The 16,183-nt window shown below is 41.1% G+C and overlaps 1 protein-coding gene across 1 annotated transcript in view; it reads left to right on the forward strand.

Annotated features, from left to right (window-relative positions):
* The window catches only part of WNT7A (Wnt family member 7A), a 38,268-nt gene extending 25,814 nt beyond the window's left edge, over positions 1–12,454 (forward strand). The window contains exon 4 of the mRNA XM_086755305.1: positions 7,854–12,454. Coding sequence (XP_086611431.1) covers positions 7,854–8,333 — 480 coding nt within the window. The 3' untranslated portion in view covers positions 8,334–12,454. The remainder of the gene's footprint in view (positions 1–7,853) is intronic.
* The last annotated feature ends 3,729 nt before the right edge of the window (positions 12,455–16,183 follow it).

Below are 16,183 nucleotides of genomic sequence, written 5' to 3' on the forward strand. Positions count from 1 at the left end.
GTTTTAAAAGTACCAGTATTTTGGAGTGATTTTTAATTTGTGACCAGAATGTAACGAAGGTAGATACGACCTAAGAAGAAATGTTATGCTGGTAACACATCCAAATCCAGAAAACTGCTGTCTCATTTTCTTTGTAAGTTTTCTTAGTGTCAGTGAACACCATGTTGTTTCTTCATTTCCAAAACTCCCTGATCATCATATTTTATTCACTTCTGGCATGAACCTGCTATCCAGTATCTTTTTGGAGAGGAAAATACTTACTGTAGAAAACTTACGTAGTGATAGGAAGGTGAACTAGATAATATAACCAAGAACTCTGTCTGTAATTCTGTAACACCATCCCCCTTTCCAGTCTATTTTACAAAGTGCCCAGGTAGGCCAGACAACAAGCCTATTCAGTATTTCACAAGCTAAAATCCATCATATCCACAGTGTCAGTTTGGCTTGGCGGCAGCAAATAACAATCCCAGATAAATTTTCTCTTAATCTCACAATCCCATTTCAGTAAGGAGCTAGGAAATAACACTTTCACTTAAATACAGAATATAAGATAATTTAAGACAATTCAGCTCTAGTCCAATAACGGTAGGTGAAAGCACATTACAAGAAACCAGAGTTTTTTCAGAACTGTTTTTTCAAGTTCCTTTCCGTGACTGATCTTTAAACTTCCTACATGATGACACTTACTTGGCACTGCGTCGATCCGCTCTAATCTAGGTGATAACGGGTCTCCCAAGAGTTATTTTTTTAAAAACAAGTAGTTAATCAAACACAGTAAAGGTTATGTTTTCAAATTATTTCATTTTTTTTCCTGTTAAAATATTCGCCTTTCTTTTAAATAGAAAAATCCACGAAAATAAAACGCGAGTCAGAGCAGTCTTGCAGACAACGTACCACAGCAGTGACTCCTCAAGAAGCTGTCAAGCCAGCTTTCACGTACTGAGATTTTGTCGTTAGCAGCTCGGAAAACAAAGAGAACCACACCAGGAACCCCCCATGTCACCACCTACTTGCCAATAGGAGCGTACTAGGCTCAGTCTATTTCCTGATACAGGACTTACCTAAGCGTTAGTTGCGGAATTCGTAGTTGAGAAAGACTTTTAAAACCAGACTTCCTGCCAACAGACGGAAGGGTGGGTAAGAATGTTTTATATTTGATGTTACACAGAAAAACTTTGTCACCAACCACATCCCTTAAGAGTATGGAAACGCAATCTGAAGCTCGCCGTTCCAGCTGGTGAATTAATGGTTTTGATTTACATTTGGATGGCCAGAGAGAGAGAGGAGGGTGCAGGTACTTTCTCTCTGGGGAAAACTGGAATGCGTTCATGAGAGATGTAAAAAGGCAAGGAATCCCACAGACCAGCTCGCGGCTGTTATCAGATACGATGGAAAAGGGAGGGGGCGAGGGAGAAGAGCATACCTGGCATAGACCTGCTCCGAGGAGGGACTGCCTGACGTGGCAGCGTGGATTTCGGCGTCTATCATTCCTCTCAAACCCGTATCAGATTTTTGCTGAGCTATTAACATCGGTTGTTGCCACATCATGCCCCCTATCTCTGCAAGCAGTATCTTGATGAAGATAAATAAAAACTTAAGAACCTTATTTGACTTTCACAGGCCACGATTAGATTTGCAGAGCTGTCAGAGAAAAATACTGAGGAATGAGCAAGCAGACTCCGAGCCACATACATGGAATCCGCTTTCATAGCTACTTTTGTAAAACAGAGAGGATTTTGGCAGAAGTTTATCCTAGGAGCAGCTACGGTGGGAGATGAGGTGTTCTCCTAGAAGGGCCCTTCGGTGACACAAAGCTGGAGGATTATGACACCTTGTTTTATAGCAGTTCCTACAGTTTGGGAAAAGGCAAGGGTCATGTCTCATGATTTAATTTAAGAAAAGCATTATTAGGTTGTGTGAGAATCTGTCTCATTAGATCTCTTTTTTTTTCAAAACAACCATGTCCTTTTTATCCTAGCTCCAAGTATTCTTAAAAAGTAACAATTATGAAAGCATCCCATGACATTTATTTCCTACTCTTTTTTTTGGTCCCAGAAGTGGTGATAAATCAATTTAGTACATGGCAAGTCATGAAGGTTATCAGAAAAATATGTAGGAGAAAATATTTTTTGCTGCATTCCTCTCAGCTTTTACTGGCCTTGCTTTCAGACTTCTGTGTTCATTCGCTATTTTGCACAGCGCTAGTCATTGAATGAAGGGTACCAGGTCTTCTGTCCTCTAATTTAAACAATGCAGCTTGTCCAGGGACAGAGAAGGACATCTCATTCAGTTTGTGTGTGCTCACAACAGTGGATGAGCACTGGGACCATACTGAAAAACTATTATTTCTTTTCTTTACTCATTTGATATATCGTGGAAATAGAAGCTGCATTTAGAAAATAATCGCTGCATGTGGTCACCTTTTTTTTTTTAATACAGCTGAAGTAAAGGGCAACTAATATTCCACGGCAGAAAGCTTAAAAATAATTGTGAAACTCTATAAAGTGCATGTAAGAAATGTAAGGAGCCCTCTGCTTTGTGGCGGCATGGAGAAAAGTCAGATATAGTACACAAAAGGTTAAACTGACAAAAGTGCAAAATTTCTGAAGTCTTAATTTTTAAGGGTATCAGGAATCAGAACCTGGAAAACCTGTTTCTGCTCTTTAAAACAGGATGTCTGTTGTTGAAGGTAGATGGTGGTATTGGGCATAGCACCCATCCACGATATTTCCAGCGTTATGTCATTTATCAGCATTCTCTTGGCTTGGTTTTCTTTAGACATCTATTCTGAGGAAAGTGCAATGGTGATGTGATTGATGTAGGGCACATGCTGTGGTGATTTCCCAGCCATTTTTTATTTGGAAAAAAAAAAAAAAATTCTTGCAATGAGAAAAACGTTTCAACCTGCCAGGGGACAGCAGTATTGCTGGGAAAGTCACGGCTCATGGTGTTCAGTGTATCAAATCTGTTTGATACTGACTTCAGATATTATTCTTTTCCACAGATTTACTAATCAAAAACATGAGCCAAAAAAAAAAAAAATCTTTTCATTGTGCTTAATAAGGTCTTCATAGTATGTTCAACTGAAATATGAAAGACTGTCTGGAATGAGTCACTCTTAATACGGGATACAATCGGTTCCAAACCCATCCCCAGGTAGTTTGCCATAGGATATCGATGCAAAATACGTTACGTTTCTACAGAACACATTTTACAATGGCTCTATTAATATAGTTAGTGAACATCCACTGATGGGAAATAACATTTGCTGTTTAAATATGCCGTTGCTAACTTTAAACTTGCCTTTGGGTACTTTTTTTATTATGCTGTTTCTCACAAGTTACTTAAGCAGTAGCATCTTTTTGAGATTTACTGTCATACTTGAATAAAACAAGTGGCAGAGTCAGTTCCTAGACATTTTAATTAGACATTGTCCTCCTACTGCTCGTCAGATCAACCTTACATCTACATCTATGTAGATGCCTACTCTCACTCTGGACCTCACTGCCAGTGGCACTAGGTATGATTTGGTTCTCAAATGCGTTAATTTGTGGAAAGACTAAATATGACATAGGTTTAGTGTATTAGCTTAAAACAATATTTTTTACTCAATGAATCCTTCTTCAAAAGCCAAAAAAGTATCTCTAACATCATTCCTGAAGTTTGAGGAGCTTTGTCTTACAGCTGCAATTGCCTCTGAAAGTGACATAAATCATAAATCCTCAAGCTTCTGTCCTTGTGACCACTCTCCAAGCCCTGTGATGTTCTTCTCCAGAGTGAAAATTTCATGCTTGCTTTACCGATAGTTGTGTTCTCTTTGACCTACAGCAAAGGTACATGTGCAGGCACTTGTAGGAGACAGGTATTTCCTGACCCAGATGATCTGATGTCAGACAAAATTAGGAAAGATTATGGCCTTAGTGGGATAGGAATCAGTGTCTGCTGTCTCACTAATTACACCCGCTTCACATGTAGGCTGGCGTCTGGCTTATTTCTGATGGTGCGGTAAAGGTCCCTGGCCAGGACCAGCTGCACCAGCCGGTGCTTTCTGCTGGTTTCACTGGAAACCAGAACGGTTGGCTCAGACAGCCCCCGGCCAGGGTACCGCTACTAGGCACCCTGCCCGCAGCAGGGTTCTCCGGAGCCACAGCTTGCCACCCTGGCGTGACGTGCCCTACGCATTCCCCGCAAAACCAAAGGTGAAGAAAAAACACGTTAAGTTCCTTGTGGCAGTGCCCAGAGGTAGGGTGTCTGCAGATAACATCAACAGAGAGAGCCAGCGCAAGTTCTCTTCACACAAACTATTTCCCAGAGGCGAATGGCGAGGGGGAGAGAGAGAGAAAAAAACAAGTACTGACAGTTTACTGTAGGAGCTCAAAGAAAAAGTGGACAAAGCTAAAAGAACTCCGGCTCTTTGTTCGCATTTAATCCAGTTCAGAGCATTCACTGGTGCATACAGATTGACTTGCCATGGCTGACGGAGCTGGGTATGGTCGTTTGGTAAGCAACAGAGGGCCTAGAATTTAAATTTTGTGCCCTTCAGGCTCTTACATTTTAGGAAAAGTCAGTCTACAACATGTATAAATATTTAATCTAATGTAAAAAATGTGAGCTGCTGGCTAATTCCTTCAAAGAAACAAATCCTGATCTGGAAAGGTGAAGAATGCTTTCTGTTTCTAACACAGACCAAGTTTTTAAGGGGTACAGCACTTCTTTTGGCTCACGGAAACCAAGGTAAAGACCGAGGACTCCTGTCCCTACCCAAAGAATTATCTATTTTTTTTTTTTTCCTTCTCTTTTCGATTCTCATCTTGAATTTATAAAGGCACCGATTTATCAGAGCCTACTAGAATAACGTAACAGTATTAAAATACGACCATCCACATATTTCAATGCAAAAAAGAGTAGTCCAAGCACCTGATATCACAGGACAATAAAACTATTAAATCACCATTGCAGGCTTTTGCTGAGGATAGACGCTGAAGTTACACATAGCCTGTTTTCTAAAGGCTATAGAGTCAAGTCATCAGACTTTTTTTATCCCAGCCACTGGTGCCTAGCCTTAGCCGAGACCAGAAAACCAGGAGCTTGTTCTGGTTTGGCATCGTGTCACCCGGAGCGGGAGACCCACACGTGACACGAGGCCGGCTGGTTGCCGAATGGCTCCAGCCGCTTGCTCAGCTCTTTCCAGTGGAGCTGCTCATCCTCTCGCAGCTTGCTGGCTGTAAATGGGATGCTAATGAAAGAAACCAAAAGGCAATTTAGGCTGTTTAACTACACTTCAGGGAAAAAAGCTCTACCTGGATGGATGACACCAAGCCATGGTGTATTTTGTATAAACGTTTCAAGTTAATTTGGCAGATCTCGATGGAAGGCAAGTTAGAAATATTTTTTCGCAAGTTTGAACATCGTACCAGGATATAAGGCCAGCCACTTGAACAAGAGCAGTGATTGAATCAGGGCCGAGAAATCTCTCCCTGGCTAGTTTCAAATTTAAAAAAAGGAGAGCTTTTAAAAAGGTACAAATGAGGCTAAAAGAATTTATGTTATTTTTCCGGTTTCTGTGCTATAACTCCTTTTCTGTCTCCTCATCTATCTTCTAAGTGGACTGCCTTATGAATGAGTGAGCAATAAAAGAAATATGCAGTGGCTGAGAGAGAAACTCAAGATAACAAGATAACGCAAAGCGTAAGCCAAAGCTTGAGCAGAACTGCAAGTTAAGATGTAGATCTGAATAGAAAAGTTTCTCACACCTGACTTTTAGGGCAGTCATTAGGTCATTTGCGTGAAAATCTAATTTAAAAACAGTAGAAGAAAACGTGACCTAACACATGCTAAGTTCACATCTGCCAAAACCTTGGACTTACATTTTCTAGGGGTTTGAATCCTGTCTTCAGACCACACGTGCTGACACTTCACTCCTGGACTAAAATAAAATTATTTGAATGCCTCTGAAATCCCTGTCTTCATTGAAAAGGGGCAGAGGAAGAACAATGAGTAAGGAAGGAGCTACAAACTATCCTAAGGTTGGGCCATAGCAATTACTGTGCCTAGATGGCACGGGAACAGCCTTGGGACCAAAAGGGATGAGAATTCCTCCTGCTGCTACGTGCAGCCGTTAAATGACTTGTTTTAAGGCTGCCAAGAACGGGATGGAGCTACGTTCGCCAGTGTTAGTCCACTACTTACTGGCTGCTGGTTGCACAACTTCAGACACACTCTTTCTCCTTGTCACTCCCGGTTTATGCTGAGATTTTGGACCTGAAGTCCCAACGCACACGCGTCTAGTCTATGAGATTGACTTGGCTCCTTCCGTGCAGGCTGCCCTTTCTCAGCAGTACCCAGTGATGTTGTCTGCATGGCAGGCTTTCCAAACATCCAAAAACATCCAAAACAGCAAAGGGTTAATTCAAATTTCCATATCGCTGACCTCCCTCCAGCCTTCTAGGCTGCCCAGGTTTGGAGCTGCACAGATCAGCTGGGGTTTCTCAGGGGAAAAATTATCTGGCCACTCCCTGAACCCAGATAATCCCTCTGGCTGGCTTTTCCACTGCTGGTATCTGCCAGGTTAGGCAGAATTTAATAATCAAAATTATTCTGTTCTCTTTCAAGCAAAGACCAGTGGGAAATTAATTGCTGGAATTAGGTACATTTTCTAGCATTAACTCAACGTAGCTGCTAAGTGAGATCAGTTATATGGTGCAGGATTATGACTGGTCTCCAGTTTTATTTGGCAAAGACTGGGTTGGTAAGCAAACAGCAGGAGGTAGAAGATACAAGGATAAAGTTTTGAGGGATATGAAGGTTGAAGGGAAGATGAAGCTTGTTATCTTCAAAAGGAAAGTAGTGACAACTCTTCCACAAAGAAGAGAGCATGAGACAGGGTGGAGCAAGCTGTGGTGTTGAGGTCTTTGAGAATCTTTTACAGTATTGAAGAGGTAGAAAATTTTTAACAAGAATTGATGACAAAACAGGAAACCAATTCCTCATCTTTACTCTTTCTCTTTATGCTGTAAGAGAGCCCTAGTTTTCTTGGAAAGTAGCTGGGGCATTTTGTATGCTCCGTTATCCCTATGAGCGGAGGCAAAACTCTTCAAACCCTCTAGGAAAGACTGTGATATATCAAAGTAATACTTAATTGGAGCATGAACTTGAAACATTTAGACAGATGATGCCTGTATGAATAAATGATCATCTGCTTTACCTTGCTGATAAACGTGAGACCAAGAGGAGGATAAGCATTGGTAGAGTTTATCTGCATGTTCACATCTTGCACCAACTTACATCATTTTCAGGTGCAAGAACTGAAATGCAGTTTATTTTTGAGCCTCTCTTTACAAAAATCAAGTTCTAGTACCTATGGTTGAACTTTCAAAGCATTCTGCTTGTGGCATTTCATGTGAAGTGTGATTTTCTGCCAGTTCCTCATTTCACTGCCATATGCCAAAAGTGGCAACAACAGACAGATCTGAAGCACTGTCCGGTCATATTGCAAATGAAAGCGAAGAAAAGCTGTGGTTGAGGAGGATCCCATTTTACCTGTGGTTTGTGGGGTGAAATCAGGGAAAGTCATTTTCCCTGCTTAACTCGAAGTGCAAACGGGGAATGAGCTTTGCAGGCAGAACTCAGTTGACGCTGGTGAGTGTTTGCTACCTGGGACAACGGCGTCACCAGGCAAGGAAAACCCACAGCTTTGGTGGGAATCTGCCCTATGTCTGGTTGCAACTCATGCTGGAGAGCAAACCCATCCGTGACGGTCATTCAATAAGCATCAAATAACCCTGTTGGATTTTTTTTTTTTTAAGAGACTCTGGTTTGTATTAATGCATCCTTCTTTGTTCTTCCAAATACAGATTCTAGAAGAAAACATGAAGTTAGAGTGCAAGTGCCATGGGGTCTCGGGATCCTGTACCACTAAAACATGCTGGACAACCCTGCCTAAATTCCGGGAGCTGGGCTACATCCTTAAAGACAAATACAACGAAGCCGTTCAAGTCGAACCAGTGCGAGCAAGTCGCAACAAGCGTCCGACCTTCCTCAAGATAAAGAAGCCACTTTCCTATCGCAAACCCATGGATACAGACCTAGTGTACATAGAAAAATCTCCCAATTATTGTGAAGAAGACCCCGTCACCGGCAGCGTGGGGACGCAGGGAAGGATGTGCAACAAGACGGCCCAGCAGTCCAATGGCTGCGACCTGATGTGCTGCGGCCGAGGTTACAACACGCACCAGTACTCACGAGTGTGGCAGTGCAACTGCAAATTTCATTGGTGCTGCTACGTTAAATGCAACACGTGCAGCGAAAGAACAGAAGTATATACCTGTAAGTGAGCCCAGGGCTGGGCAAGTTGACGTGTCCCGGCCCACAAATACATTTGCACATGCACTCAACGTGCCTACGCAAGACTGTAGGAAAGACCTGCTCTCCCAGAAGAAACGCTGATGAACGAAGCCCTTACTTTTCTTCTCGTGTTTCGTTGCTTGGTGGATATACATTTCAGATTCTTAGGAAAGTCAGCCAAGAAATAAAAACAAAACCCCACCCTGAGCCACCTGACACACAAAACAGAGAAAAAAAAAGATTATCTCGGCTGATCTGCACCTCTAAAGCAAGAAACATGGACTGCCTTGTGAGGAGACATCTGTCAGAGAAAGTTCTCCAAGTGTGGCAACTAACTCTTGGTTTGGAAAAGACGGTCAAAAACTTCCGTGTCTAAGGAGCAGGGAGGGGTAGGGGAGAGATCCTCCAATAAGGGCTTTGCACAGGATGGGATGGACCGTGCCCCATGGTGAACTGCCCGTGCGAGCGCGAGGATGACACAGATTTAGGTTTCTACACTTGTGAAAAGTTTCTGCTGGTCTTGCCCATCTTTCCCCTTCGTACCGTGTGCTACAGCGAGTAGAACCGTTGGCAGTTTTCTGTAGACACTGCTTTATCTGCCTTTTTCGTGTGTGTGTGCGCTGCAGATTTTAGCACAGGGATTCGGGACACTTGGGCATAATAATAGCAATATTTAACAATTTATTCAGATAAAACTAATATTAATTTATTTAATTAAAAGAACTCTACCAACCTTTTTTTGAACTATTCTGCAATTAAAGTAGATAGCTGGCTTTCTTTGTGGAATAATTTTGTAGAAACGGCAAGGAAAATACTGGAGCTGTATATATTATTCTTAACTAGGATATTTCTATTAGTTGGACTTGCAGGAGATGTTCTACAGTGCTAGATGTTTAAGTACAAAAGCTGGCATCTTTATATATATGTACATACACAAACATACACTGTTGTTTCGGGGGTGTTTTTGTGTTTTTTTTTTTTGTTTTTAATTTTGTTTTTCTCCTGTTTGCTGCTAGTTGTCTGGAACAAAGGTCAAGCGGTAGGGGTTACAAATCTTTACCAGGTTTGTTTGTTGGTTTTTTTTTTTTCAATTAAAGAAAGAAGCGTTAATAAAATCCTGTTTGGAATATGCCTAAAAATAAGAAAATCCAGACAAACTTCCATCTTTTGGAAAAATCGACCATAGGATAAGAGAGTATATTTTGTAAGAGACTATTTTTATATAAATATTTTATTTATACTACGTCTGCTTGTTCAACCTGTACTTTTTCTCAAAACAGGCATACAATTTGTAATTCTTGGGCTATTTAACAGAGAAAGGGTCATTAGTTTGTGGACACAGCAGCAGCAAGCTGGGTACATTCAGCTGCGACGGGTGGATGTGTCGGAAAGCAGGATGAACTTTCTCTCCGGATGTGTGTACAAACCGGCTCTTTTCCTGCAGCTCGATGTGCAGAACGTGCAAAACGAGAACAGGGTATGTAGCATCAATTTTGTCACATGGCTTGAATTCGTGATCGGTATTAACTGGATGCTCGTTTATCCCATTCAAGGGAAAAAAAAAAACAAAAATCCGAATTAGCTTCCCATGTGCGTCAGTCATTAAACGGTGGCGTTATGACCAGGAAATGTGCTGTGTGCGCTGTCAGTTAAACCTCTATATTGTGTTACTGTCAAATTTGATTTTAATCAGTGGGAGACTGTAGACTATGACTGTAAAAACTAGCATGACACACATCGTCTGATTCTCACAGATAGGATACAAAGCTTACTTTTTGTCCAGCTCTTTTTGGCGTTTACATTAGCCTTTCCTCCCAAAAGGCCGGAGCACAAAATCCAGAAAAACATCTAAGCAAATTTAAAACCTGCTCACTTGTTTTTCGGAGCCCAGCTAAGCCATTTTGCATTCCCTTTACAGTATTCCCTTCTTATCACTGCTAATTTCTTCGGATATTTGAGTGATAAATATTCCTCTGTTTTTAGAATTGTTCTGTTCCTCCTGCTTCACTCATTTGTGACCAATTAAAAAAAATACTTGAATGTTTTTTGTTGGGTAAGAAAAGTGGCCCAGCATTACCGATAATATTGCATGTTCTGTCTGGGACAGAGCAGATCCTTCCCTAATTCCAGACTACAGAATCTCAGCCTTTAATGAGGTTCAGAGGGGCATCGGTGAAGGCAACAAGCCACCATCCAACACCATTCACTGATGCCTCACAGTAACGGCCAGCATTACAAGGAGCAGGTGATACAGGTACATCTTTCTGAGGCAAAGCTCCCGCCTAGGATGGCCAAAACAGAGAAAGTTTTCTCAGAAAGTAGAATCACAGGATGGTTTGGGTGGGAAGGGACCTTCAAAGCCCATCCAGTCCAACCCCTGCAAGGAGCAGGGACATCTCCAACCAGATCAGGTTGCTCACAGCCCCGTCCAACCTGGCCTGGAATGTTTCCAGGGATGGGGCATCCACCACCTCTCTGGGCAACCTGAGTAAGTAAGCAGAGGTATCACAAAAAATGTCGCAAAATTTCGCTCTAACAACCCAACCTTTTAGAATGTGTCTGAATGTGGCACGGTGGTTTTTCTAACTCACTTGTATATAGGTTATTTATGTAAGAACACAAGCCCATGCAGTACCTGGCCCTAGCAATGTATAATTAAGATTAAATACAGTTTCTTTGCAAACCTGCCACTTAACACTAAATAGAATTTTGATGCAATTCAGACGCCAGCATGGGATATCAAATTAAAACAATTAACCTGGTTCACTTTCAAACTGATGACTTGTCAATATAAAGCGATGCAAAAGCAGTTTTTTGGGGTTAATTGAGCCGCTGCTTTTAGTTCTTCTAAATTCCACACGTCAAGGATTGACGATACAAAATGCAATGCAGTTCCTACAGTATGGATGTTAAATACTACGCTCTATTATGGTTAAATAATTCAGGTCTAACACTTGATTTTGGAATCTCTGCCCTCCCCCCCCCCCAGTTTCTATTAGTTTTTTACTTAATGGATACGATATCATAGTCAAAAAGTATGTTTTCTTCACTGATCAGAGTTATTTTACAAATTATGACCTTTGCAGCATGTTTTTATTATAGCAAAGTAACCTGTAAAACTCCTGCTTTCTGTATATTCCAGTATGCAGTGATGTGCAATGTACAGCTAGCAGATTAATTATTGAAGGACAGATATCTTTAAACCGTTTTACTCACAATAATAAAGAACTGGATGCAGAACGAAATGAATTTGGTACACGTTTTCCCTGTATTTTACATTATCGCCAGTGATCAGTGCATTAATTAGAGAAAATGTCGATTTGTTTGATAACCGAAATATCAGTATGAGAACTTTGAATTAACGAGCAAGGAAAATCAAACGCTGTGTTCAACTAGAAAGTATTTGGAAATTTGGATGTGTCATCTCAGATAGGAGAACTCTGGCCCATCAGAATCTGCCGTGAGTCTGGAGTTAACTGGTCATTCTCCAAATGAGCTTGAATGGCATGAAGAACAAACAGGAGAAGGAGAAAGAGTTACGATTCTGTAGATATTCCTCCCCTCGACAACAGTTTGTTCTTTGTCCTCGGGGATAGAAGAGCTCTGTTTTCACTGGGGGAAGAGTCACACAATGGGAGTGAAACGCACACAGCCGCGGAACAATACGGCTCTTAAAAGAAAATACATCTTTTCACATCCGCGAACCAAGGGAAGCGCTGGGTTGCTGTCCGCGTTAATAACCTAGCGGAGGCTTTTAAAGAAAACATACGTTCAAGGAGCAGGAAGAGTAAGAGGAGTAGGACGCGTAAGAGAAAAAGCAAATTGGGAAGCTATTATTTATGAAATCTCCCTTCCTCATTTGATAGCGGAATCCTGACTCATGGAAATGAAGCGGTTCTGCCTTGGGATTCCTAAGCAAGTTGTAAGGATTTTAGCTCTTGGCCTTTTCAAGAGGACAACTAACCTGAATGCAATTAGCTTCAATACTGGAAATACCTACATAAAATGTGAATCAGTCAATGATTAAGTTTTCTTTGCCATGTATGCACAAACTTAATGGAGATATGTCTTTCAACAGTGATAATTAAACTGAAAACATCCTTAAAATGTACTCTTAAGTGGCTCATTTGGTGAAGTTACTGTAAGGGTACACAGTTACTTAGAAAAGGAAAATAATGGACACGTACCATATTCCACAAAGCTCTAACCCAATTGGCGTTCTTCTGGTTAAAATCATACCAATAATTCCTCAAAGGTGGGCATTTTAATCTTGAACGCAAATTAAGGGAAACCTTTCTCTAGAAACAAACAATTAATAACACGATTAAGTCAAAATGATGAAGAGAAGTCCTTGGATCTAAAGGACTCCAGGTGTTTGAAGAAGGGTATCAGAACTTTGTGATACCAGAGGTGATGCTGTAAACCCCTAAAGGCTTCTTTTGATGCTTTGGAGTTTTATGAAATTACCGATTTATCCATTTTGTTGTTATTACATATTAATAGATTCATCAATAGCACACATTATGTAATTTGCAACTGGGAGGCCAGAAGCAAGTCCCAGAGGAATCACACTCCTAGGTGTAGCAATATATTTACTACTGGTGCTCTCAGGTTGATATAATTCCATACCCTGATCTTCCATTTTTGTTAGCAAAGTCCTGCATTACACTCTTGTTAGGAAAGATGCCTGCTTTATAAAGAGGTTTGATATCTCTGCGAGAAGATGAGATTATATTTACCTTAAAAAATGTTTTCAGGACTGTGTGCACACAAAAGAACCCAAAATTGAGGTAAAGAGGATGGTATCAAAATTGCACCACTCACCTAAGATTATTAACACGTAGCCAAACTCTCTTAGAACAGAAAACTTAACCCTAGTTTTTGTGTTTCCTATGCTAGTTTGCATCCTTCCCCCATACCCCCAGAAGACACATTGGATATATCATACCAGATCCACAGCTGGTTTTGTGGTTGCTGGCACAAACAATTCACTAGCAGTACATCACAAGCCCAGTGCTACCAGCATAGACAACCCTGTGCAACTCTAATTTATGAGTATGCACAGAAGTTTTTCTTGGGAACAACACATCACACGCAACTTTCTGTTGCTGTGGTGCTTCACCTTCCCATCTTCACCAGTATGCCAGCCTGCAGCTTGTACGTCCTTGTTATTTTATTCTCTCCAAGCACCTGGAGTGTTAGCTCTCTATTTTATCTCTCCGATCCATTCCCAATGACTGATGGTGTGTGAGTCTTGATTTTTGATCTGTATATGGGGTTACGATACAACAGAGGAGTAGGACACTCAACACAAAGCAAATCCATCCTCTCACAATGTACCTTTAATTTTTCAGGCCAATACAAGAACTATGGAATTACTCCAGTCATCTAATACACCATGTCCTCCTGACTCACCTTTCCAATATTACTGAGAAAGCTGCACTAATCTTTTTTTTAAAACAAAGTTAAAGAGAGTGGACCAGAAGGGATGTTCTCTAATTGGCCAAACTTGCGTAAGAAATTGTAGGAAAACCCTGCAAAGAGACAGTGCTGGGTTTTGCTCTTCATCAGGCAGATGCATCGATTTAAACGGGACTTCACATGAACTGTACCTTAGAAAGTGCCCAATATTATTGGTTAATCATATCTGCTCATATCTGTGAGCCTCAAAAGGGTTCACAACCCTTTTCCAGTTCCTAATTTTTGTTATTCTCTCCATGTTGTTGAGCTTGCTTCACTCACATGATGTCACCAAACACTGCTTTTATTATGAATATTTTACAAATTAGTTTGGCAGATCCTCCTGGATCCTCTATGCCATTTCTCCTTTTATCATGAAATCCTTTCATTTTTACACAATAAGAGGCCACAAATGTCATAACACTTCGCATTTAGATGATAAAAAACCTCCAAATTTTTTTTTGGCCCTGTAGTGCTTAGAAAAATGAATTAAATCACAATCCATTAGACACGTTTCTGGTATTTTCAAGGGTTACGTCTTATTATCACATACTTTGACTCATTCTCATCCCTGGAGCACAGAGATTCTCCAAGTGATGGGAACAGTATTTCGAAGAAGAGTTCTACCAAACTCCATCAGCTTACTTTTCAGTATGGTCATTAGACAGGAACCAGTCCAACTAGGAGACAGATAAAGAAACCTGAAAGAGAAACTAATGGCCTGTTACAGATAGTGTGCAGCCCAGAAATGCTTTGGAAAACAGTGGGAAAAGCACATAAGGTGAAAAACTGAATGCATAGAAGGCGCACTACTGAGTCTACCAGGGAACACGCAAAAGGCTTGGCTAAATGGACAGATTTCAGCCAAAGCTAAGCCCTGCCTAGTTGTTACATGGCTCGTAGCGCAATTTCATTTGGCTCAAGCCAAATCCCAACATCTATCCCGCTGAATCGCAGGAAACCTGGTTTGTGAGTTGTTTCTCGCAGTTAATGGCTTTCCTAGCAACTTTTGTTTTGCACTTGGGTGCGTGGAAATATGCACTATGGGCCTCACATCTGTAAACGTATGGCTTATTTTTAAATTATTTAAATTTGATTGGAACTGACTCAAACTACAGAGGATGTTAAATATCTGGCACCTTGAGAAAGAAGTTAATGATGAACAGAGAAGACACAGTAGAGGGAGTAGTGTTAGACTGTAATGCCATTACACAGGACTGAAGATAGATAATTTATCACAAAGAAAAGTTTTTTCATATATATATATTTTTTTTTTTAAATCAGGATAATTCCTTTTGGCCTTCTACAATGCTGTGGTGTGAAGCTGTACAAATGTTCTGCGCTGAGCCTGGCCTCGGTCAGCCACTATTGTCCCCGTCAACAGACAGGAAATCAGGAGACACAAAGCACAAGAGGGTTGGCCAGTGGCACAAAGGAAGTCTGTGAGAGTCAGGGCTACGGCCCAGATTCCTCAGCTTTTGCCATCCTGTTTTAAGGAACTCAGGCAATGCCTGGTTTGCCTCAATTTATAAAATACACATCCAGATTTTAGTGTTTTGGGAATGCATTCACTGCATGTTGTGTATTGCTGAAATGAGGAGATTCCTTCTTCTCAACCTCGTTAAATGCACAGAGTAACTAATATAGCCTCCACATTAAGGATGAGTCATGCACCAGGGAAATCATAGAAATCAGGTCTCATGGTTTGTCTCCCTAAGTTAAATGATTAACAAAGACGTGAGGTGAAGGAGGTAGCAGAGAGGAGGCTTTTCAAGTCAGAAGTTGCGGACAACCGTTCTGCAGAGGGGAAAAACAACCTCCGGCACTCAATGCGAAGTCTGAGGGTCTCCATAAAGCAGGGATAAGTTGCCGTGATGCTTCATCCCTGACAGCACATAAAAAAGTTAACAAATATTCTAACGGAAAGCGTTTAATAGGACAACGCTAAGCCGCACTGTATTTTCTGCCACCAAAAGCGGAGGATGTGAGGTGACTCACTCAGGTCAATGAATTGTACCAACTAAGTACAAGTTGTGAGAGTAAGAAAAGAAGCTAAAAAACCCCTAATAAATGGATTAAAGCCTTTCTGAGAAGTTCGAAAGGCAATTAATCTGCTTCTGTCTCTCCTTTTGTACTCAGCTTGGGTACCAGTCAGAATATTTTGATGCTTGCCCATCTTTAGTTGCAAGCCACATGAGCTGAATTCAGATTAAACAGTAAGGAAAAATAAAAACAAAAAAACCCCCAAAAACCACCAACTTCCCAGAATATATATTGTGTTTATTTAGGCCAGGCCGACTTGGCCGAAAGCACAAAATAAATCAAAGCCTAAAAGGAAGCTGGCAAACTGTCGGTGCCTCGGCACATCCTAGCTGCGCTT

The sequence above is a fragment of the Chlamydotis macqueenii genome, chromosome 10, assembly GCF_036417535.1.
Source record: "Chlamydotis macqueenii isolate bChlMac1 chromosome 10, bChlMac1.mat, whole genome shotgun sequence".
In the NCBI taxonomy this organism is placed as follows: Eukaryota; Metazoa; Chordata; class Aves; order Otidiformes; family Otididae; genus Chlamydotis; species Chlamydotis macqueenii.